Source organism: Anolis sagrei, chromosome 1 (genome assembly GCF_037176765.1).
Source record: "Anolis sagrei isolate rAnoSag1 chromosome 1, rAnoSag1.mat, whole genome shotgun sequence".
Taxonomy (NCBI): domain Eukaryota; kingdom Metazoa; phylum Chordata; class Lepidosauria; order Squamata; family Dactyloidae; genus Anolis; species Anolis sagrei.
The window spans coordinates 326,772,616-326,796,866 of record NC_090021.1 but is presented as its reverse complement, the minus strand read 5'-3'; the positions used below and the strand labels follow the sequence as shown (position 1 = coordinate 326,796,866).

The following is a 24,251-nucleotide window of genomic DNA, read 5'->3' as shown; positions in this document are numbered from 1 at the left end:
TGCATTCAGTAGAGCATGGGATAATGGGTCCAACACATCTGGAAGGTGCCAAGTTAGGAAAGCCAATCTAGTAGTTATACCAAAAAAGCAAAATTTTAAATGTTGCTGTCTAGTCTAACAAACAAAAGACAGGAATTTTTTCCTTTAAATATATGTTTTGAGCACTCATGGATATGAAAACTCATTTAAAGTATTCTTTAAAATGCTAAATCTGAAATGAGCCATATATTGGAAACAACCTGAAGGCATACTCCCAAGAAGTCAACGCGTAAGTTTCCTGACTCCTATGGCTCCCAGAGTGCCTCAGCAAGGCCATCCCATGCACGCCGCCGCCCGGGGCTGCAGGAAGTCGTCCGAAGGTGCTTCCTTGCACCTTCGGATGATAGTCGCTTGCTATTCCCCCGGCATCCATCCCAAGCCCCTCCATGCTGGAGGCATGTGAGGAAGACGGAGAGGGCTTGGCGCTGACCCCGCCTCCACCTTCGGGCCATTCCTTCCCTTTGCCTTTGGTCTCGAGGGCTTCCTTGTGCCACTGATGCGCGCACCCTCCATCCAAGAGGGCTAAAGCCCAGGATCGCCAGTGCACTGGCGAGGGTGTTCTGGAGCTGCCTGAGAAGGCAGGAATCCTTGCCACGTTGGTGCAACTGGCGGCAGCCCCTGCTTTGAGGCATGACCATGGCTTGCTGAACCCAACTACGGAGGCGCTTCCTTGGCCCTAAGGCAAGCTCAGTGGCCTTCAGAGGAGATGAGTGGCCGGGGCCATGGGGACAGCCGAGCGGGTGATCACCATAGCAATACAGTCTTCCGCTCCTCCGCCCAGTGCCCTCCCTCCGCTCTCCTCCTCCTCCCTCCCTCCTAAGGTAGTTGGATTTTATTCTTTTCTTTTCTTTATTATTATTTTAATTTTATACCCGGCGTACTAGACGACCCCCAACTTTTCTTAAGATTTTCCAGGCCTAAAAAGTTGTCTAGTACCCCGGAATATACGGTGATATTTATTTTATTTATTTATTTCTGGTATTTCTACCCTGTCTCTTCTCTACCCCTGAAGAGAAGAAATGGAACCGCCCTGGGTAATGATTTGGATTGTGTGGTTTTAATGTTGATGTTTTTATATGTTCGGTTTTTAATACATTTGCTTATTGGACAATTTTGGAATTCAGAGTATTTTGGAATTCCAGATAAAGGATTGTACTAGCAATTGAAATTAAGCTGTCCAGTTTTCATTGCACTGATAGATCATTTTATCTGCTGCAACATCCACCAGATTACTGTTAATTAACTCTGTCTACCTAAGAGTTGGGCCGAATGCCTTAGGAGTTTTTCTGGCTCAGGTTTTGGAAATGTTAAACATTTCCAAAATGTTACGAAAAATAACTGAGCAAGTTACTGAAGGACTGCAATTTCCCCAATTTCCTCATCCAACATTCAAACCATTTTAGCACACTGGCCCTTTGTTTCTATTTATGATATACAAGAGGAAGCAGGATTGGGCAAAATACTATGAAGTTCAAAAAAGTAACATTTCTCTACTCTGTTCTGTCTAGTTCTCCCTACTTGGCTTAATATTCTGGACTGCAGATTCATGGCTTGGCAGACAATCTGAATAGTCTCTGCGACAATCTGATGGCTACCTGAAGCCATTTGGGTGTATAGCATAATCGGTACAGACTCTCTTGAAATTCCCTAAAGCAGGTTAAACAAAACTTGATGCTTGTCTAGCATACCTATGCAAGCTGTTCCTGCAAGTGTTTATATGTGTGCTTTAACCTCACCCAATGACAGCCTGAGGAATTTCACCGGAGTTTTGCTTCATCAGTCCCATAAGAAACTCCTATTGGGTTGCTTGATCTTTTTAAACCTTCTGAAAGAGGAGCTGGAAGAAGAGAAAGAAGCTGTGCTTTTGATTCAGGCTGTTGTCTTGCTATGGGCAGAAACTACACTAGTTGTCAAGAGAAGTTGTAATGCTTGCTTCAGGTCTTTTCTGCCAACAGATTTCACTGCAACGCTTTTGGAAAAATTGGGCGATTCAGCACAGATGTAGTTAGATGCTACTGCTGCAGGTGCAATGAGATTGCAGAGTTGATTCTACCCATCAAGAATGGAAACATTTGAGCAGTATTGCTATATTGGTACATAGAACGTAAACATATTTTAAAAGCTGTGCCAGAGCATGCCAGAGGCTTCTCAAGTCTATCATTCTATCTCAAGAGAAACCAGCCATAAGAATGAAAGTAAAAGGGATGCTCATGTTCCTCAGAAATTTGTATGTATAGCTCTACTGCCTCTGGTATTGGTGAGAGTATATACTCTTCATGGCTAGTAGCCACAGGCAACCTCAATCCTCCAGGAATTGTCCCATCTTTTTTCAAATTCATCAAATTTGATGGCCATCACCACATTATGTTTTAGCAAATTTTGCTTTTTTTGCCCCCATGTGCTCCATGAAGAGGTCCATCCTTTCATGTGACGTAAGTTGCACTCTGTTGGTTTTTGTTGGATGATCCTGGTATTATGAGAGGGGGAAAATATGCTCCCTATCCCCTTTCTCCACATCATTCACTTTGTGGAGAATAGGGGAGGTAGATGAGTATAGTGCAGTGGTTCCCAACCTGTTGTCCGTGGACCTCCAGTGGCCCGCAAGAACTAAAATATGGTCCACGGCCTCACCATTACTATACCACTGCAATGAGAGTGACTGGTCTCGCAAAACCCTCTTATAGTGCCAAGGCTTATTAAATATCATTTTCTGTGGGTGAGCAGATGGCAACTACTGGATCGCATATGTTCTTTATCAGAAACTGATGTAGTCTAACCAATGCAATGTTCTGAATCAGCACCCCAAATAACCAAACCAAATGTAAAGTTGACCAAAAACTGATTTGTAACCCCTTTGGTACTAATGTTTGAGAGTGGTCTCTTGTCCAAAGAAGGTTGGGAACCACTGGTGTAGTGAAAGAAGGAACTCTGTGTTCATGCAGTAAGAATCTCTATATCAGTTGGCCCTATCCAAATGTCCTGCAAATTTATTGTATTGCAATTACAAATATCTCTAACCATCTTATGGACACTTGCTCAAATATAAAAAATCAACTTGGGGGAAGGCTGCATTGTTTTGGAGCAGTATCATCTTCCATGTAAATATCCCTAACATTCACCAGTTAGGAGCATACAGGTCCAATTTGCATGGCCAAAAATATTCTGAGTATTGTGCAATGTCCAGCATAAAAATAATCTAATTCATTTGGTTCTAAATCCCTGGTGTTTCTGATTGTTACTATTATGTGCCTTCAGCTTGGCTTTGATTGATGACAGCCCCATCAGAGGAGGGTTTTTTTGTGTGCAAGATTTGTTCAGAAGTGTTGGCCTTGGCCTTCCTTTGGGGCTGAGAAAATGTGACTTGGCCAAGATCACCCAGAAATGTGATGTCGTAATCTAATGTTCAAACCATTTTAGCACACTGCCTCTTTGTTTCTATTTATGATATACAAGAGGAAGCAGGATAGGGCAAAATACATCCAGACCGAACTATCTGTTACACAGAACATAGAGGTGCTGAATACTATGCATGTTACAATGAGATGGATGAGCTCCCAGTGGAGCAAGGGGTTAAACCCTTGTGTTGGCAGGACTGAAGACCGACAGGTCGGAGGTTTGAATCCGGGGAGAGCATGGATGAGCTCCCCTTGTCAGCTCCAGCTCCCCATGTTGGGACATGAGAGAAGCCTCCCACAAGGATGGTAAAACATCAAACATCTGGGCATCCACTGGAAAACATCTTGCAGATGGCCAATTCCCTCACAACAGAAGCGACTTGCAATTTCTCAAGTTGTTCCTGATATTAAAAAAAATTGAGATGGATCAAAATTTGCTTCTAAGGCAGTGGTTCTCACCCTGTGGGTCCTCAGATGTTTTGGCCTTCAACTCCCAGAAATCCTAACAGCTGGTAAACTGGCTGGGATTTCTGGAAGTTGTAGGCCAAAACACCTGGGGACCCATAGGTTGAGAACCACTGCCCTAAGTGGTCCTGTTACTGGACTGAACTGAAGAGACCAATCGAATTTATAAGAACTTGGCCATTGGGTCAGAAGGTCCACTCTAGTCAAGATCAGGAGTTGGAATTCAGTCAGAGTGTGTACATAACCAAAGCCATTTCCCCACAATCCCCCCCCCCCCCACACACACACCCCAAAACAGGTAGAAATAATAGATTGTACACCTGGCTTGAATTCTGTTTTTTTGTGCAATAGAAGCTACATGCATAGGCTTGACACTCATCGTGCATTTAGCACTTCAGCATTTCCAACAGTGTGAATAAGCCCTGTGGCAATTGTGGAAAGCAAAAGAGGTAGCCAGGGATGCTTATATCGTGTTTGACTGTTTCCATATTTAGATGAAGAAAACAGAGTTATCTCTTATCTGCAGCTTCCTTTTATTTTCAGTGATTTAAAGCTGCGTAGAGAAGCCATTTCTTGTCTTAACTCCTTGCAGGCACCGTCCTTGTAGTTTCCGTCATACGTAGCGCAGTGCTTCCACCTTTGAATGTGTCTAATAATGTCAGGTATAGAAGGTCAGTTCGTCTTTTTTTCTCCCAGGTGAACTGAAGAACCACAAGAATGAAGCCATTCAAGTCCAGGGTTGGGTTAGTTCTGCATTTCTTTAAATGACTGGAGCAAAATGCCGTTGCACCCCCCTCCTTCTCTCTAAAACCTCATTCACATTCTTAACTCAAAAGTAAGAGAGTCCATGAAAAGCCGTTTGAAAACATACATAGGATTAAAGGGCGAAAGCTTTCGGCATCAAGAGGCCTTGGGGCTTATTCTTAGCAGAAAAGGCATTCCTGCTTACTTAGTATGGATAGAGCGGCTGAATTTAAAATGCTCAGAGAATGGTTGTAGCACAGCAGCAGGGCATATATGCACTTTACATTTAGATGATTCCTGGTTTGATTTCTGGCTATCTCCAATATTTAAGCCCTGCTTTAGACAAGAAGGATAGCATTTACCCAAAGGACTGGAATCTGAATGAACATGGTGTCCAAAGCCTGTATACATATACATTAAAATGTGTTTATTAGAGTCCACTCTTCCTTAAGTAACTTCTAGGACTCTCCTCCAGGACATGAATCGAAGATCTTCAATATAGGTATAACTCGGAGTACATCTGCACTGTAGAATTGAAGCAATTTGTCACCGTTTTAATTGCCATGGCTCAATGATACCTGTACTGACTGGGTAATTCCAAACCAATTCCTCAGCTCTCCCTTTGTAGAAGTTAAGGGGCAAGGCCTATCTAAACATTAGTTAAGGCTTTTATTGATAAGTTAATCCAGAAATGGTTAGCTATGCTTTGGTCTCATTGAAAACAATACGAGAAGTTTGCTGTGACTAATTGATGTTCTGTTGTTTCAAGAAGGCTTTATTTATGCTGTAATAACAAGATGGTACCTGCAATGTGTGCATTCATGGGTCTGATGTACCTGTGTAGCAGGTTATATTAATTATACTTCCCTAACTCTGCTGTCCACCTGCTCATTAAATACTTCTCTCTCAAATGAATTGCATGTTCACCACTGATTTGGATCTCGCTATTATGTTCCCATAGACTTTTGAAAAGAATAGAATTATCAGGAGGCCCATGGGACATTTGTGTGTGTGTGTGGGGGGGGGGGGGATTGTTTTTACTGTAACTCCCAGAATCTCCAACTAACATTTCCAAACTTTGGTCCAGAGGTGATAAAGGGAGCAAGTTTTTTATTGTGTCAGAAGCGACTTGAGAACATACTGCAAGTCACTTCTGGTGTGATAGAATTGGCTATCTATAGAGACATTGCCCAGGGGATACCCGGATGTGTTACCATCCTGCTGGGGGGCTTCTCTCATGTCCCTGCAAGCTAGAGCTGACAGATGGGACCTCACTCTGTCTCGCGGATTTAAACTGGCAACTTTAAGGTTGGTAACCCAACCTTCAAGTCAGCAGGTTGCCCATTGCTCCACCATAGTCCATACAATGTATGGCCAGTTCCACAGCAGAAATGCAGCTTGCAGATGTTATTCTTGGATAATAAGGTTACTACAGAACTTTCAGATGAACCTAGTTATTTTTGATGCGTGGATAGTCAGATCATGCTGGGTCTGGTGTGATCCAGTGCTTGCACATCAGAAACATCCACCTATATTTTGCCCACTAGAAGCAGGTCCCTGGAAGAACCTTGTTGGTGACATTGCTTCTAGTACTCATATGGTGTCCTGATGGGACCTCATTGGAAGGAACCTTGGCCAGCAAACTCTGCCAGGGACCTGTTTTTTAGCTGTCAGAACTGTGGCAGTGCCTGACTGTCTGGACAGCATAATGGCTTTGAGACTTTCCTTTATATCCTGGGCAACTCTGAAATAGGCTACTTTGGAGTATTTCTCCTATTATTGATACAGCCCTTCTGGTTTTGGCAATGGGTGGACTTTAAACACTAATCTAATGGTAGAGGAAAGGCTGCACTGGGCTGGTGTCATTTATGACATTTGAGACTTGAGAGCACAGGAATGCTATACACATTTTCTCAGAAGCAAATTTCATGCATTGCAAGAGGACTTATGAACGAGAACTTCAGTTGCTGTTCCCATCTAGGCACGTTTTCCACACACCCAAACACAAACCTCACCAGTTGATGTTGAAATGGCTTACTCTCTTCTGTGAACATTGATTGATATGGATGTTAGGTTGAGCTCTGAGTATAAAAAGTAAATACAGCACTTGCTGTTTCCAGAAAGGGAGAAGAATGTCCTTGATGCTATGCTCTGTGTCTCAAGGAACACTTGTGATGAAATATTTAAGATAAGGAGCAAACATGTGAAGCCTGTAATTGCAGCTGCAGTTAATAATACATCTCTGTTGATGGAAAAAGGATTGAGTAATTCTCTCTCTCTCCTCCCTCCTCCTCCCTCTGTCTCCTTCACCCCAGAGAAGTGAAATGGCTTTGAAAGAGGGACTGGGTATATATTTTCCATTGATAGACAGAAGCGAAACAAAAATCTCATCAAAAAGTCCTATTCTTCATCTGTGATAGCATTCTTAGTCACAGTCACCAAACTGGTTGCATGTCTGTATGTGTAGTTACAGTAGAAACAAACAACAGGGAGCAATTCGAAGGACTTGGAAACTGAGCTGGAAATTGTTCCCTATTGCTTATTTGTTTTGTAGTTTCTGAAAACTTAGAAGAAGCATGTGATATGCCTAGAATAGCCTATGCTTAAAATTGTCATATATGCCAGTCTTCGCATGTTATATACGAGGGTTATCTGGAAAGTAAGGTTACAATATATTTAAATATATTTTTAAATGGATTGTAGCATAGGTATTACATTATTTTCCCACACAATCACCATTCAGTTCAATATATTTTGTCATCTATGGGATGAGTATTTTTTTTCATGCCTGTGTCACATAAGTTTCCCTCCGCCTTTTTCAGCCAGTTCATCACTTCGATTTTCACCTTGTCGTCATCGGAAAAGTGTTTTCCACCCAGGTGTTCCTTCAATTTAGTGAACAGATTATAGTCACCGGGTGCGAGATCAGGGCTGTGAGAGGGGGTGGCTTAAAACATCCCAACCAAATGAAGTCAACAACTCTTATGATGCATGAGCGGTGTGCAGACATCCATTGTCATGAAGGAGACAGAGTCCCGCCCTCAGCATCCCATGATGTTTGTTTTGGATGGCACTGTGAAGTTTCTTCCTAGTCTCACAATATATTCCATATCCATTTTGTCACATGCTGTCTTGACATTACATCCTCTCCATAAGCGGAAACGATTTTGCGATGAATTGCCCTTGGCATTTAGGTAGAGTATTGCAGTGTAAACTTCACACTTGGAGAGAAATAGACTGAGAACACTCATCTCTAACCTTCACCACAATGCCAGTCGATGAGCTACTGACAACTGGCACTGCTTGTTTGCTTCCGCTGGCTTCCTGCTACACGGCAATGATACCAACTTTCTCGAAGAAAATTGCCAATGAGAGCTACATGGCTTGTAAACGTACTTTCTGGGTAACCCTCATATCTCTGTTGAGTTTGCATCCTAGGTGCATCTACACTGAAGAATTAATGCAGTTTGACACCATGGGAGTTGTAGTTGTACAAGGTCTTTAGCCTTCTTTGCCAAGGACTGCTGGCGCCTCAGCAAACAACAAATTCTAGGGTTCCATAGCACATAACCATGACAGGTAAAAGAGCATCAAACTGCATTAATTCTACAGAGTAGATGCACTCCATGTCTTTGGCAGGCCTAATGAAAATTCTGAGAGGATTCTGGGGACATTTATGGCATGCAGGCGGAGCACTAGATTTGGTTGAAGATGCTACTATTGGGGTTGCAGCTCCCAGCAACCCTTCCAGGCCATCAGTGGCCAAAGGAGGATGTTTCAGACTCTTGTGGATGATCAGTTGATCTGACAAAATGGTCAAGTGACTATTTCTGTGATTACTGTGAGAACGGAATAGAAAAAAAAAGTTAGTGTGAGGGGCATAGCAAACAAAGAGGTGTGTGAGTATGTGTGTTTGAAATTATGCGAGTGTTCATCATATGCATGAATGAATACTGGTTCCAGAGAGTAGCAGGTGATTATGCCAATGACAAATGGGCTGGCATCAGCACCTCAAAATGCTGGGAATGGCAAAGGGGAGGGGAGGGATAGTGTTCCTTGTTGTGCATGTAGTTGTTTTACAGGTTCTGTGTATTTATGAATTTCTCCCATGAGATTGTAAATTTCAGAACATGGCACTCATGTGCCGTGAAGCGGGAATAGTGAAATAAAGACAGAAATGGGTGTCCATAAGATAGCCTTACGATCTGGTGTGAAATGATTTGGTCTGCATTGGTATATTTAACACAACCAGCTACTACACAGCTACTAATAACTGATAAGTTTTACTGACAAGTGTGTATTGATAAGAATTTTATAAAAGTTATGTCAGATTTAGGCAACTGTATATGTCACACACGTGATTTACATGTGCCCTTTATATTCTATGAAATGGATCAGAGAGAAATGACTCTTCTGTTTCTTTCTTAAAGGCACCATAAAGTGATTGGTCTACTTCGCAAAACTGGAGCTCACCTTTCCAGCCAGGAGCTTGTGAATGTTGGAACAGAACTCTGCAGGTAAGAAGAAGTCTTTTGACTTTCAGTGGTAACATTGTAATACGATTCTCACATGGGTCACACATGCATATATAACACTTGCTTTTTCCACACACATTTACTGGATGACAAGCAAATGTATATATAAACAGCCTCTATCTGTAAAACTGCATTTGGGTTGACTTGAAAGTCCTATTGTGGCAGAGCAATCACACAGCACATGATCATCAACACATCTGTTTCACATAATTCTGTTGTGATTCTAAGATATCACTGTAATTGCCATGGCTCCATCCTATGGAACCCTGGGATGCGTACTTTCATACATGCAAACTCTTTTCCAAGCATGCATGTATGAAACATTACACAGAGTTCTTAATAATGTGAGTAGAATGAATTTCTTTGAACCTAAGGCCAGTTTTGCTTTGTGTGTTCCACAAAAGAAAACTAATATAGTCTTTGTCCTCCAGTCTGACAGGTTCAGAATCTGCTTTGTCAAAATGTACTTAACTGGTAGAATTACTAATGGGTGTGGCTAAATAAGAAAACTTCATATTCTTTTGCAAATAAACTGACCCCACGCTTAGACTTTTCTGCCCTCTGAAGAACCTGTTTAACTGGCTCGCCTTCGTGGATGCCAAAATGCTTTGGGGCTTTCAACAACAACCAGAAAAATAAATCAATCAGAAGATGATGCAAGTTTGTACCAAGGCATTTTGCTAGCTGGAATTAGGTTTCTAGTTCAATATGTGTTTATTTCTGAAATTGGTTTAATTATTTATTTCATGCCAAAGCATTGTATAAATAAGTGTAAAACTGATAAAAATAGGGGGAACGCAAGTGGCTAAATAATTTTTGATAAAAAATGGGCAACATCAATCACATTGTCTGTTGGTTAAACAATTCTTCCTCTGTGCATGAGGCAGGGCATTGTGGGCAAGCATACACATGCATAGTTGTTTGTTCTGCTCTACTGTCGCACAAGGTGGGGTTGCCTTTGAAGACTGTTCGGAAGATCCAAATGGTCCAAAATGGTGAAAAATATTGGGAGATACTTGGTCAGAGATGCCATTTGACCATGTGATTGAGAAAAGGTCATGTGCTGGAGCAGTTATCAAAGAATTGTCTTCTGAGAAATATTGAATTCTCTCTAATGTAAGTAGATGTTACAGAATACTGGTTCTCAACCTTCCTAATGCTGTGACCCCTTAATACAGTTCCTAATGTTGTGGTGACCCCCCCAACCATAAAATGATTTTCATTGCTACTTCATAACTATAATTTTGCGACTGTTATGAATTGTAATGTAAATATCTGATATGCAGGATGGATTTTCATTCACTGGACCAAATTTGGCACAAATATCCGATACGCCCAAATGTGAATACTGGTGCGGTTTGGAGGGGGGATTGATTTTGACATTTGGGAGTTGTAGTTGCTGGGATTTATAGTTAACTTACAATCAAAGAGCATTCTGAACTCCACCAGTGAGGGAATTGAACCAAACTTGGCACACAGAACTCCCATGACCAACAGAAAATACTTGGAAGGTTTTGGTAGGCATTGTCCTTGAGTTTTGGAGTTGTAGTTCACCTACATTCAGAAAGCACTGTGGACTCAAACAATGATGGATCTGGACCAAACTTGGTATGAATTCTCAGTAGGCCCAAATGTGAACACTGGTGGAGTTTGGGGAAAATACACCTTGACATTTGGGAGTTCAGGTTGCTGGGATTTATAGTTCATGTACAATCAAAGACAATTCTGAACCCCACCAGTGATGGAATTGGGCCAAACTTCCCACACAGAACCCTCACAACCAACAGAAAATATTGTGTTTTCTAATGCTCTTTGGCGACCCCTGTAAAACCCCCTTGTGACCCCCCCAGGGGTCACGATCCCCAGGTTTAGAAACACTGTTATAGAAGTTTTTCCACATACTTGTAGCTCCCACTTGGGCTGTACATTTATTGCTTCTGAAATGGGGCAGAGTGCATGTGTATTGCTTGTCTGCAGATTATGTGGTGGACGATAGGCACAAGACTTTGGCTTGCTTACATACCTGTATATACTCGAGTATAAGCCGACCCGAATATAAGCCGAGGCACCTAATTTCACCACAAAAAACTGGGAAAATGTATTGACTTGAGTATAAGCTAAGGGCAAGAAATGCAGCAGCTACTGGAAAGTTTCAAAATAGAAATAGATACCAATAAAATTATGTTGATTGAGGCATCAGTAGAATAAATATTCAAAAATATTTACATAAAATTGTAATTTAAGATAAAGCTGTCCAACTCTGATTAAACCATTATTCTAACCTTCTTCAATATAAATGTGCTTACATACCCTTCCAATAATAATAAAGGTTAGTAAAATAATAAATGTAATAAAAATAATAATAGAGTAAAATAATGGAAGTGTAATACCAGTAATAAGAGAGTAAAATAATAAATGTTATAATAACAATAAAGAGTAAAATAATAAATGTAATAATAATAAATAGAGTAAAATAATAAATGCAATAAAAATAATAATAACAGAGTAAAATAGTAAATAACATTGACTCGAGTATAAGCCGAAGGGAGATTTTTCAGCCTAAAAAGGGGACTGAAAAACTAGGCTTATACTCGAGTATATACAGTAATTGGTTGTGTCTAGAACAGGAATAAGGAATGAGCAGTCTGCGTTCACCACCATGGACACTACTATAGTTGCCCCATAGGTTTTCCTTTGACATTAAGTCCAGTCGTGTCTGACTCTGGGGGTTGGTGCACATCTCCATTTCTAAGCTGACGAGCCGGCGTTGTCCATAGACACCTCCAAGGTCATGTGGCTGGCAAGACTGCATGGAGCGCTGTTATCTTCCTGCCGGAGCGGTACCTATTGATCTACTCACATTTGCATGTTTTCAAAATGCTAGGTTGGCAGAAGCTGGGGCTAACAGCGGGAGCTCATGGCGCTCCCCGGATTCGAACCTGCAACCTTTCAGTCTGCAAGTTCAGCATCTCAGTGCTTTAACCCACTGCGCTACCGCAATGTATGTGCCCCAAACACATACCAAAAAACTCCACCCCCCACCCCCCTTTTAAAAATAGTGCTCTGTGACATCGTATTTGGCCAGAACTTAAATTTGATTGACAGCTCTCTTATAATGATAAGTAGAAAAATTAGCTGAGCATTGGCCTATTCGTATTAGGTTGCCACTCCAATCAAAAGTCACAAGGGTTGGGTGTGTTGAGTTTGAGAAGAGAAGCACCCAAATTCCCCATTTCCGCCTCGGCTCTCTCTTGCCTATATATCAGCATGCCAGTTAATGAAATCCAAGGATGTTTTCCTTCAGGTCTGTTATCATAGCATATCTCCCAGCCTAAAGTGCTGTTCCATTCTGATCACAGCCTGTCAGGGAAAATTATGATTCCGACAGAACTTTGACCATGCCTCTAATGCCTGATTATCTTCTCTGTGAAATAAAATATGGAGTGGGGTTTTTACGATCTTAATCTATCATCAGTCCTGGCGGGTAGGGAGACTGCATTAAAAAAAGGCACTGGCAGGTCGGCAGAAAGAGATGGTATCCTTGAATATGCTGGAGGCAGAATTATCTTCCCCTCATGCCAAATCACTACTCTGCTTATCAAGGCTCCTCACCAATAGGGAAGCATAATCTCTTCACTATCTGGGTGACACGTTTCAGCTGCAAACATCTCAATCTCCTGCAGTGGCTTAATGCAGTTCTTGTGGGGAGCTGAACGTAGAGCAGATCGGTAAGAGCGCCTAGAAAAAAAGATAAAAGATAAAAACATATACGTAGCTCTGCTGTTTGTATGTTTTGGGAGCTTTGCCCTTAGGACAGCCCTGTACTATATAGGAACTATCAAGAACACGGTTTTGCATAATATGGTGATCTCCAATGATTTGAATGGGGGGAAGTTTGTATATGGGACGGCACTCTCTATTGAGGTCCCAAGCCATGTAGGGATTTCAGTGTCATCTCAAGCACTCTGAATTCAGACCAGAAGCATATTGATAGCCACACACACCCCATTTTGGAAAATGGAAATCTCCAGAACCTTTTGGAGATTTTATGATCTTTGGAAAGGTATAACCTTGTTAGAATTCACAACCTTTTGAAAAATGATGCCATAAACTCTTGGTAAAAGCATGACCTGTTAGAGTCATAACCTTTTGGGAAAATGGCATTCACCAGCATTCATACACACACACACACACACACACACACACACACACACACATATACATACACACACACAGCAAGGCCCCGGTGGCACAGTGGGTTAAACCGCTGAGCTGCTGAACTTGCTTATTTAAAGGTTACAGGTTTGAATTTGGGAGCAGGGTGAGCTCCTGTTGTTAGCCCAGGTTCTGGCAACCTAGCAGTTTGAAAATATGCAAATGTGAGTAGATCAATAGGTACCGCTCCAGCGGGAAGGTAGCGACACATCATGCAGTCATGATCTTTGAGGTGTCTATGGACAATGCCGGCTCTTCGACTTAGAAATGGAGATGAGCACCAACTCCCAGAGTTGGACACGACTGGACTTAATTTCAGGGGAAAACCTTTACCTTATAAACACAGCAGAGTTTCAAAAGTGTTCCTTTTAGTTGTCCAAAATTCATCTACTTTCCCTTAAAATATATTTGCCATTAAATTATGCTCTCAAGAAAGAAAAATAAGCAGACTTCTTGAAAAGTAACATAGTTGGTTTACTCACAGACTTCATCTATTCAGCATACAGGTACTCTGCATCTGAATCCAGTTATAATAGGATTTTAAGTAGTTTCTCTGTGTAGGTAACACTGGGCATAATTCTTATAATCAATAGTCCATAGTCAAAAGCATTTCTCTGTTTGAGAGTCTAATAGTGTCTCTTTCTAGTACAGTGCTTCTCAACCTGTGGGTCCCCAGATGTTTTGGCTTTCAACTCCCAGAAGCTGGCTGAGTGTATTCGAATGAGAACCTTGGAGTAACTGGTTCATACTTAATGCACAATGCTTAATGACACCACTTAGGTGACATCTCTAGGGGTGCATCTCCACTGTAAAATTAATGCTGTTTGATACCATTTTAACTGCCATTGTTCAATCCTGTGGAATACTGGGCAATGTAGTTTGGTGAGGCACTGCACACTTTGGTGGCGAAGGCTAAAGACTTTGCAAAATTACAACTCCCATGATTGCATAGCATTGAACTATCATAGCAACAGCAAGAATATCTCGCTGGGGAGCTAAACAATGAAATCCAAGAATGGGCAACTTGAAAGTCCCTAACAGACTCAGAAGTGGAGTGGACAGATCAAAAGACAACCTGGCTAAATGGCACTACCTAGAAGAATCCTCCACCTTGTGCGACTGTGGAGCAGAACGAATAACTCCGCATCTGTATGCTTGTCCGCAATGTCCTGCCTCATGTACAGAGAAATAATTGTTTGAGGCTACAATGTGGTTGCTGTTGCCTGCTTTTTGGTCAAAAGTTATTTAGTTGCTTGTGCTCTGTCTATTTTTTAATCAATTTTATACTAATTTATTCATTGCTTTTGATGCAAAATAAATAATCATCATTAGATTGGTGTCAAACTGCATTGATTCTACAGTGCAGAATGCACTCATGGTCTTAGGTTTTCACCTGGAAACCATAGGTTTTGGGAACATCTTTAAGTACTGGTGAACTCCATCACCACAATCTAAAATAGCTTCCAAACACTCTTGAAGAGGCACATTTGATGGGCCTTCCCAACTGGCTGCTCCCAGACTCAGGAATTCCCTGCCATGGGAGGCCAGGTTGGTTCCTCTTTGATGTCCTCCTCCTGGCAGGCAAAGAGATTATTTAGTCTGGCAGACTCTGGGATTTAAACATGTTTGTTGCTGAAGGGGGCTCTAACTGGCTGGGTTCTGTTCATTTCTTTTTATTGCTATGTTCTTAATTGATTTTGTTTATTTAATGTACTCGTAAATCACCTGATAATCAAAGATCTCTCAATAATATTCAATCTGTTAAAAATATCAGTCCCTGAAAATATAACAACAATACTATAAAAAGAGCTGATAAAGAAGCAGAATACACCAGGCGTGGGCAAACTTTGGCACTCTGTTTAAGTGGCTGAGGGGGAAAAGGAAGGCTGTTAGGAATTGTGGGAGTTGAAGTCCAAAATATCCAGAGGGCCAAAGTTTGCCCCTACCTGAGTATACACACTCAAAACAAAACCAGCAGCACAGAATAGGACGTTTCAATAAAACAATAGAATAGTTTAGTGCAGAGTTTCTCAACCTATGTGTTGGGGACCCCTGGGGGGCTTGCAAGGGAGTGTTAGAGGAGTCATCAAAGACCATCAGAAAACATAGTATTTTCTGTTGGTCATGGGGGTTCTGTGTGGGAAGTGTGGCCCAATTCTATCATTGGTGAGGTTTGGAATGCTCTTTGGTTGTAGATGAACTATAAATCCCAGCAACCAGAACTCCCAAATGTCAAGGTATATTAGCTCCAAACTCTATGAGTGTTCACATTTGGGCATATTGAGTATTTGTGCCAAGTTTGGTCCAGAGCCATCATTTTTTGACTCCATAGTGCTCTCTGAATGTAGGTGAACTACAACTCCAAAACTGGAAGGTCAGTGGCCCACCAAACTCTTCCAATATTTTCTGTTGGTCATTGGATTTCCATGTGCCAAGTTTGGTTCAATTCCATTGTTGGTGCTGTTCATAAGGCTCTTTGATTGTAAGTTAACTATAAATCCCAACAACTACAACTCGCAAATAACAATATCAGTTCAGGTATTTGTACCTAATTTGGTCCAGTGAATGAAAATACATCCTGCATATCAGATATTTACATTATGATTCATAACAGTAACAAAATTACAGTTATAAAATTACATTAGCAATGAAAACAATTTTATGTTTGGGGATCACCACAACATGAGGAACTGTATTAAGGGGTCACGGCATTAGGAAGGTTGAGAACCACTGGTTTAGTGGTTTGAATATTGGACCAGGGTTCGAATCCCAGGTTGGCCATGTGAACCCACTTGGTGACCTCTCTGATTCAAATGCAAATCTGTTCAGAACAAATCTTGCCATTTCAACTTCACAGAGATTTTGCCTCGATAGCACACTTCAAAAACAACAACATAAAAGCACATATAAATGCTACAATGACTGTAAAAGCGCTTTTAAACACATTTTTAATTGTGACTTTTGTTTTTCTTAGTTAATGACCTTTTGGTAGGGAAACGCCATATAAATTTAATAGACAAACCGACTCTTTTGGAGGCTGGGTTCAGCCCAGATCTGCCATGTGTGCTCAAGTGACAGCCGCTTCCCAATACAGATCCCACACCCAAAAGCTGGGCTCATTTAGAAAATTACCAGTTTGTTCCCATGCCAGTGATATCTTGCATGGAAAGTTGCCCCCAGCTGAAGCCATCTTAGAAACCTAGATCTTTTGGGCTTCTGCCAGAACATATCTCCTTGCTTTTATTTCTTAATTTCTAGTTTCATGTGTCCTAGTTTGTAGCGGTTTCTCCAACAGCATATCTTTGAATCAGGAAAATAAACAATACAGGCTGCCCCAAACTAAATTTACCATTCTGAGGCAAAACACATTAGCCTTAGGAAAATCTTGACTTCAATTATATGCACTTCCAAATAATATTGTGATAATTTAATCTGCCATACAGGATCAAAGGTGAATTAGATCAAGAGCTTCTTGGGGCTGGGTTAAAACTTGCACATCTGTGCTTTTTGTCTGTGCAGAATGTACGAAGGGGAGGCACATATCTCTTAGCTGTCAGGAATACACACTGTGTAGGTCTGCAATATATCTTCTTGGCTATATGTGTTTGGAGAGAAAGCGTGCATGTACACTGTAGAATTAGTGTTATGGAACCCAGAAATTGTCAGTTTGGCAAGGCACCAGAACTCTTTGGCAGAAAAATCCAAAAACTGTTAAACTACAGCTCCTATCATTTCATTGCATTGAACCAAGGTAGTTAAAGTGGTATCAAACTGCATTAACTGTATGGTGTAGATCAGGATGTCCTTTTGGCTTTCCAGGGCCACACTAGAAGAAGAAGCATTGTCTTGGGCCATACATAAAATATGCTAACACTTATGATATCTGATAAGCAATAATTTTCGTAATAATGGCCACCATAGATAGGCCAAAAAAAAAAGGTCCTCGCATAATACACATAATAGTCCTAGTGATGCACCACCCCATTTGGAGGGTCTTTTAAAATCGTTGAGCAGGTCTTTTGCCTGAACTGTTTGCGAATTATGAGGAATACTCAAATATTTGTAGATGTAACATACTCTGATTGTTCCATTCAATTGTCATCTACAATGAGTAGAGAAGAGTAGGATACAAATATTTGAAATAAATTGAAATAAATTTGAAATACAAGGTCTCTCTCCTGAGGAATCTATACAAGGACCAAGTAGCAACAGTAAGAACTGACCACAGAACAACAGACTGGTTCAAGATTGGGAAAGGCGTACGGCAAGGCTGCATCCTCTCACCCAACCTATTCAACGTGTATGCAGAACACATCATGCGATGTGCGGGGCTTGATGAATGCAAAGCTGGGGTGAAAATTGCTGGAAGAAACATCAACAACCTCAGATATGCAGATGACACCACTCTGATGGCCGAAAGCGAGGAGGAGCTGGGGAGCCTTCTAATCAAGGTGAAAGAAGAAAGCGCAAAAGCTGGGTTGCAGCTAAACATCAAAAAAACCAAGATTATGGCAACAAGAATGATTGACAACTGGGAAATAGAGGTAGAAAATGTGGAGGCCGTGACAGACTTTGTATTTCTAGGTGCAAAGATTACTGCAGATGCAGACTGTGGCCAGGAAATCAGAAGACGCTTACTTCTTGGGAGGAGAGCAATGTCCAATCTCGATAAAATTATAAAGAGTAGAGACATCAGACTAGCAACAAAGATCCGCCTAGTCAAAGCCATGGTATTCCCTGTAGTCACCTACGGATGTGAGAGCTGGACCTTAGGGAAGGCTGAGCGAAGGAAGATCGATGCTTTTGAGCTGTGGTGTTGGAGGAAAGTGCTGAGAGTGCCTTGGACTGCGAGAAGATCCAACCAGTCCATCCTCCAGGAAATAAAGCCTGACTGCTCATTGGAGGGAAGGATACTAGAGACAAAGTTAAAGTACTTTGGCCACATCATGAGGAGACAGCAAAGCCTAGATAAGACAATTATGCTGGGGAAAGTGGAAGGCAAAAGGAAGAGGGGCCGACCAAGGACAAGATGGATGGATGGCATCCTTGAAGTGACTGGACTGACCTTGAAGGAGCTAGGGGTGGTGACGACCGACAGGGAGCTCTGGCGTGGACTGGTCCATGAGGTCACGAAGAGTCGGAGACGACTGAACGAATGAACAAACAACAAACAAGGTTAATGCTTGAGAACCAAACAACTGAGTTACAACTCTCTCCCCCATCAATGTTATAAGTAAATTTAAATACTTCCTGGTGAAGTGGAACCTATTTATATACTCACACTGCTGTTTTTGAAACTGCTAGGCAGGCAGAAGCTTGGGCAAAAGGCCAGGAGCGCACTCTGACCCGGGCTTTGAAATGTCAACCTTTGGTTGGCAAGATTTACTACAGCTGCAGCTGGAGGTTAACCTGCTGTGTTAAAGTAAGGAATGGTTCCTTTCTTGATAAAAGTTAAATTACAATACTCACATTGCTTCATGGGTAAGTTGACCCAGGTTTTTTAGGTTGATTTTTTGATTAAAATTTTTAGAGTTATACATGACTATATAGCAGGCATGGCTAAACTTCGGCCCTCCAAGTATTTTGTACTTCAACTCCCACAATTCCTAACAGCCAGTAGTGGTTCTTATAATGATTCTCTCAAAACTTTCTGCATTGATATTTTATGATGACATAAACCACTTTAGGAACACCTTCGGATATGCCCAAACTTGTGTTCTGCGCTGTGACATCAACCCAAACCAGACTGTATTAATTCTTCAACCGTCACTTTGTTTCATTCCCAGCAATAACTTCTTGGGCTGTGTCTGTATTTGTGAAACTGATGGGTCTATGCTGTGATGCAGACATGGGAAGAGGAGTAAGAACACAGAAACGGTTGCCTTAATGGAACAAAAGCTACCCAACATTTGTTTAAGTTGTGACATGTCAGGGGAACTTGATGCCCTCCTCACTTGCTTGGTCTATTGGAGCATTTCTCAACCTGGGGGTTGGGACTCCTGCAGGATAGCAAGGGGGTTTCAGAGGGGTCACAAAAGACCACCAGAAAACATATTTCTGATGGTCTTAGGATCCCCTTTGGCAAAGAAGGCTGAAGATTTCTCTGCCTGTCCTCTTCCTTTTTTGGAAACAGATGGCAAATCCTCCCATCAAAAGCCCTCCTCTGCTGTGAATGGCCAGCCTCTCAGCCAAGGGGAGGGCTGTTTCTGAGACTCCCAAGTGGAGAAGGGAGAGCAGGTGTGCTCAGCCCATGATAGTGTGGCCTGCTCAGCTCATGACAGTATTTCAGAATTTTGGATGAGGAAAACTGTATGTAGAGACAAAATAGGATATACAGTAGTGACATGCAAAAGATGATTCTATTGGGGCAGGGGGTGCTATTGGGGTAGTGGGGGTGCAGTCCTGCCGAAGAACTTTGTTTGTAAACTTCCACCTTGATCAAATCACCGACATTTTTCTGGCATTTCCTTATGGGTGCCTTAAATACTTCCCTGGTGAAATGTGGTGTTCATGTGCAGGTGAGGGAGAGCTTGTAAGGGAAGCTCACGCCAGCGAGTCCCTTCAAGGCAGGGGGTTCTCTGTGGGAAGTTTGGCTCAATTCTATTTTTGGTGGCTTTCAGAATTGTCTTTGATGGTAGGTGAACTATAAATCCCAGAAATTACGACTCCCAAATGTCAAGGTCTATTTTTACTAAACTGCAACAGTGTTCGCATTTGGGCATATCCAGTATTTGTGCCAGGTTTGGTCCAGATCCATCATTGTTTGAGTCCACAGTGCTCTCTGGATGTATGTGAACTGAAGGTCAAACCCTTCCAGTATTTCTGTTGGTCATGGGAGTTTGATTCAAGTTTGATTCAATTCCATCATTCGTGCAGTTCAGAATGCTCTTTGATTGTAAGTTAGCTATAAATCCCAGCAACTACAACTCCCAAATGACAAAATCAATCCTCCTCAACCCCACCAGTATTCAAATTTGGGCGTATTGGGCATTTGTGCCCAATTTGGTCCAGTGAATGAAATTCCATCCTGCATACCAGATATTTACATTACAAATTATAACAGTAGCAAAATTACAATACATCATGTGAAGTAGCAACAAAATATTTTTTTGTTTGGGAGTCACCATAACATGAGGTATTTGGGGGTTGTGGCTTTGGGAACGTTGAGAAACACTGGTCTATTGTTATGTTCCACCTAACAATCTAAGTTGAAATTACAATTTATTTTACTATGTTTACTTTGAAATATTGCTTCTCTAAGATCTTTAGATTTTTATTTGACCTTGGCTTCACAAACACCTTTCTGAATCTTTTCCTTCAGGATGTTTCTGTGTCTTCTATGAGAAATTCATCCAGATACTTATTCATCGGATGCACTTATGAAATCTGTCAACATCATTACTAATCTTGTATATATCTAAGATGGTGGAAAGGACATAATTAGGGATGTATCTGATGAAAGACTTTAAGTAAATCTCCTGACTCATTATGAGGGAAAAGGCTAGAATCTGAAAGGCAATTTTCCCATGCCAGGAACATCATTAACCCGATATATGAACCGTGAGGAGAATTGTTTGGTTAAATAAATGACTTGTGCTAATCAATTCCATTCTTTTTAATGGAAACGTCTTCATTTCCTTGGGATTACAGATGACATTCTACCATGCAGGAAGTTTAGATATGAACATCTCTATTTTTTAAGGTGGAGAAACTTCTTTATTAAAAATGTAAATAAAAGAATGCAAACAGAATTGTTAAAAGACCTCACTACCTCTGAGGATGCTTGCCATAGATGCAGGCGAAATGTCAGGAGAGAATGCCTCTAGATCATGGCCATATAGTCTGAAAAAACCTACAACAACCCAGTGATTCTGGCCATGAAAGCCTTCGACAAAGAATTGTTAAAAGTTTTCTACGCAGCAACACTTTTGTTGGATGAGGGTGGAATGAGGGTTTCTTCCCCCCTCATGTCCTCTTTCAAGCAGAACAAGGGCAAAAAAAATATCTCTGCATGTTGATTTATGTTGAGGTGTATACTTTACCTCATTTCATAAGTATTTTATCTCGTTTCATTTATTTATTTCTTAAATAAAGAGACCCTAGGTGGAATGCTTAAAGACTGCTAAGTACGAAAAGAAATGCTACTGATCACAAGGGTAGTAGGAGTCTACAGGCTGGTGCCAAGATGGGAAGTAATACAATATAGTCTTCACCCAATATCCCTTCAGCATAGCTTATCCACCTTATCGTATATACCAGCCATGGGCAAACTTCAGCCCTCCAGGTGTTTTGGACTTCAACTCCCACAAATCCTAACAGCCTCAGGCCCCTTCCTTTTCCCCTGCAGCCGCTTAAGCTGAGGGCTGAAGTTTGCCCATGGTTGTTATATACTCATGTATTAACTGACATCACGTATAAGTAGAGGAACAGGTTTTCAAGTCAAAATTATGGCTTTTGATATGACCTGTGGATAAGTCAAGGGTCATTCTGTGATGTGGGGAAAGTGCTGTGCTGCCTCAAGGTTCGCTGCCCCTGGCTGCATCCATTTTCCCACCCAGGCATTAAAAAGACCAGAAGCAGAACCACAGCAAAAGAGTAGAGGAAGTTGGTGCTTCTCCTAGGATGGTCTAAACTCCTGCCTTTGGCTACCTAGTTTGGCTACCTAGTTGGGTTGCTGTGAGGTTTCCAGGCTGTATGGCCATGTTCCAGAAGCATTCTCTCCTGACGTTCGCCCACATCTCTGGCAGGCATCCTCAAAGGTTGTGAGGTCTGTTGGAAACTAGGCAAGTGAGGTTTATATATCTGTGGAATGTCCAAGGTGGTAGAAAGAACTTTTGTCTGCTTGAGGCAAGTGTGAATGTTGCAGTTGGCCACCTTGATTGCGGCTCCCCTCTTTGCGCTGCTGCTGCTTCTTCTCAGTTGGGAGCAAGGTCACTAACCACTGCTGTGCCAGCAGGACTGGGGCATTTACAGAGGCGCCTCAAGAGTGCCCCTGGGCAAAATCAACTATACCGCAAATGCTTACTTTGCGTAATCGGTTAAGCCGCTCCTGATTAGCACTAAATTCCTTGCAGCTTCAACGCTTGGCTGATTGCTGTCTAGGGGAATCCTTTGTTGGGAGGTGTTAGCTGGCCCTTTTTTATTTTTTTCTGGATTTCCCCTGCTTTTTGAGTGTTGTTCATTATTTACTGTCCTGATTTTTTTTAATACTGGTAGCCAGATTTTGTTCATTTTCATGTTTTCCTCCTTTCTGTTGAAATTGTCCACATACTTGTGGATTTCAGTGGCATCTCTGTGTAGCCTGACATGATAGTTGTAAGAGTGGTCCAGCATTTCTGTGTTCTCAAATAATATGCTGAGTCCAGGTTGGTTCATCAGGTGCTCTGCTATGGCTGACTTCTCTGGCTGAAGTAGTCTGCAGTGCCATTCATGTTCCTTGATTCGTGTTTGGGAAATGCTGCATTCGGTGGTCTCTATGAAGACTTGTTCACAGCTGCGTGGTATACGGTAGACTCCTGCAGAGGTGAGAGGATCCCTCTTGTCCTTTGCTGAATATAGTATTTGGGTTGTTGTAGGTTTTTTCGGGCTATATGGCCATGTTCTAAAGGCATTTTCTCCTGACGTTTCGCCTGCATCTATGGCAAGCATCCTCAGAGGTAGTGAGGTCTGTTGGAACTAGGAAAACGAGTTTATATATCTGTGGAATGATCAGGGTGGGACAAAGGACTCTTGTCTGTTGGAGCTAGGTGTGAATGTTTCAACTGATCACCTTGATTAGCATTTGATTGCCTGGCAGTGCCTGGAGCAATCTTTTGTTGAGAGGTGATTAGATGTCCTTGTTTGTTTCCTCTCTGTTGTTTTGCTGTTCTAATTTTAGAGTTTTTTAATACTGGTAGCCAGATTTTGTTCATTTTCATGGTTTCCTCCTTTCTGTTGAAATTGTCCACATACTTGTGGATTTCAGTGGCATCTCTGTGTAGCCTGACATGGTAGTTGTAAGAGTGGTCCAGCATTTCTGTGTTCTCAAATAATATGCTGTGTCCAGATTGGTTCATCAGGTGCTCTGATGATTCGTGTTTGGGCAATGCTGCATTTGGTGGTCCCTATGAAGACTTGTCCACAGCTGCATGGTAAACAGTAGACTCCTGCAGAGGTGAGAGGATACCTCTTGTCCTTTGCTGAATGTAGTATTTGTTGGATTTTCTTAGTGGGCCTGTAGATTGTAGGTTATGTTTCTTCATCAACTTCCCTATGCAGTCAGTGGTTCCCTTGATGTATGGGAAGGACACTTTTCCTCTGGGTGGATCTTTGTCTTTACTCTTGTGGCTTGTTCTCGGTCTTGCGGCTCTTCTGATGTTTGTGGTGAAATACCAGTTGGCCAGTTTAGGAAGTTCAGTTCACCTTGAAGGAGGTGGGCTTCCCAGATTCCTTTTGCACGGTCTGCCAAGACTTTCATTGTTCCTTTTTTGCTACGAGTTAAAGCCTCATAGACAGACATAAAATGATCACAGCATTGCTAGATCTTTTGGGATCCTCCAGGGATCTCAGCACTGATGTCATCATTTTACATCTGGTTATTGGGACATAGCCAGATGTTACTCTGATCCTCCCTCAGCCTGCTTACCACAGAGGATGGAATGGCTATCATGTGCTTTTTGGTGAATTGGTTGTCTATGTCAGACATTGTGGGGGGAGGAAGGGAATACCAATCCCTGCAGCATCGCCAAAAGAATGTCTGCACATGTAAAGGAAATTTACGCATACATATGTCTCTAACACATCTCTTTTTGCTGCAACAGTGACATGCAAAGAGAGATGCACCCCATTTCAATCAAGAAGGGAAAGTTAATTTAGAAAT

The 24,251-nt window shown here is 41.8% G+C and overlaps 1 protein-coding gene across 2 annotated transcripts in view; it reads left to right on the top strand.

Moving 5' to 3' along the window:
- Window positions 1-24,251, top strand: part of LOC132762024 (60 kDa lysophospholipase-like) — a 102,311-nt gene that overhangs the window by 61,972 nt on the left and 16,088 nt on the right. For both annotated transcript variants that reach the window (XM_060755043.2, XM_060755037.2), the window contains exon 13: window positions 9,074-9,160. In XM_060755043.2, the coding sequence (XP_060611026.2) occupies window positions 9,074-9,160 (87 nt within the window). The remainder of the gene's footprint in view (window positions 1-9,073; window positions 9,161-24,251) is intronic.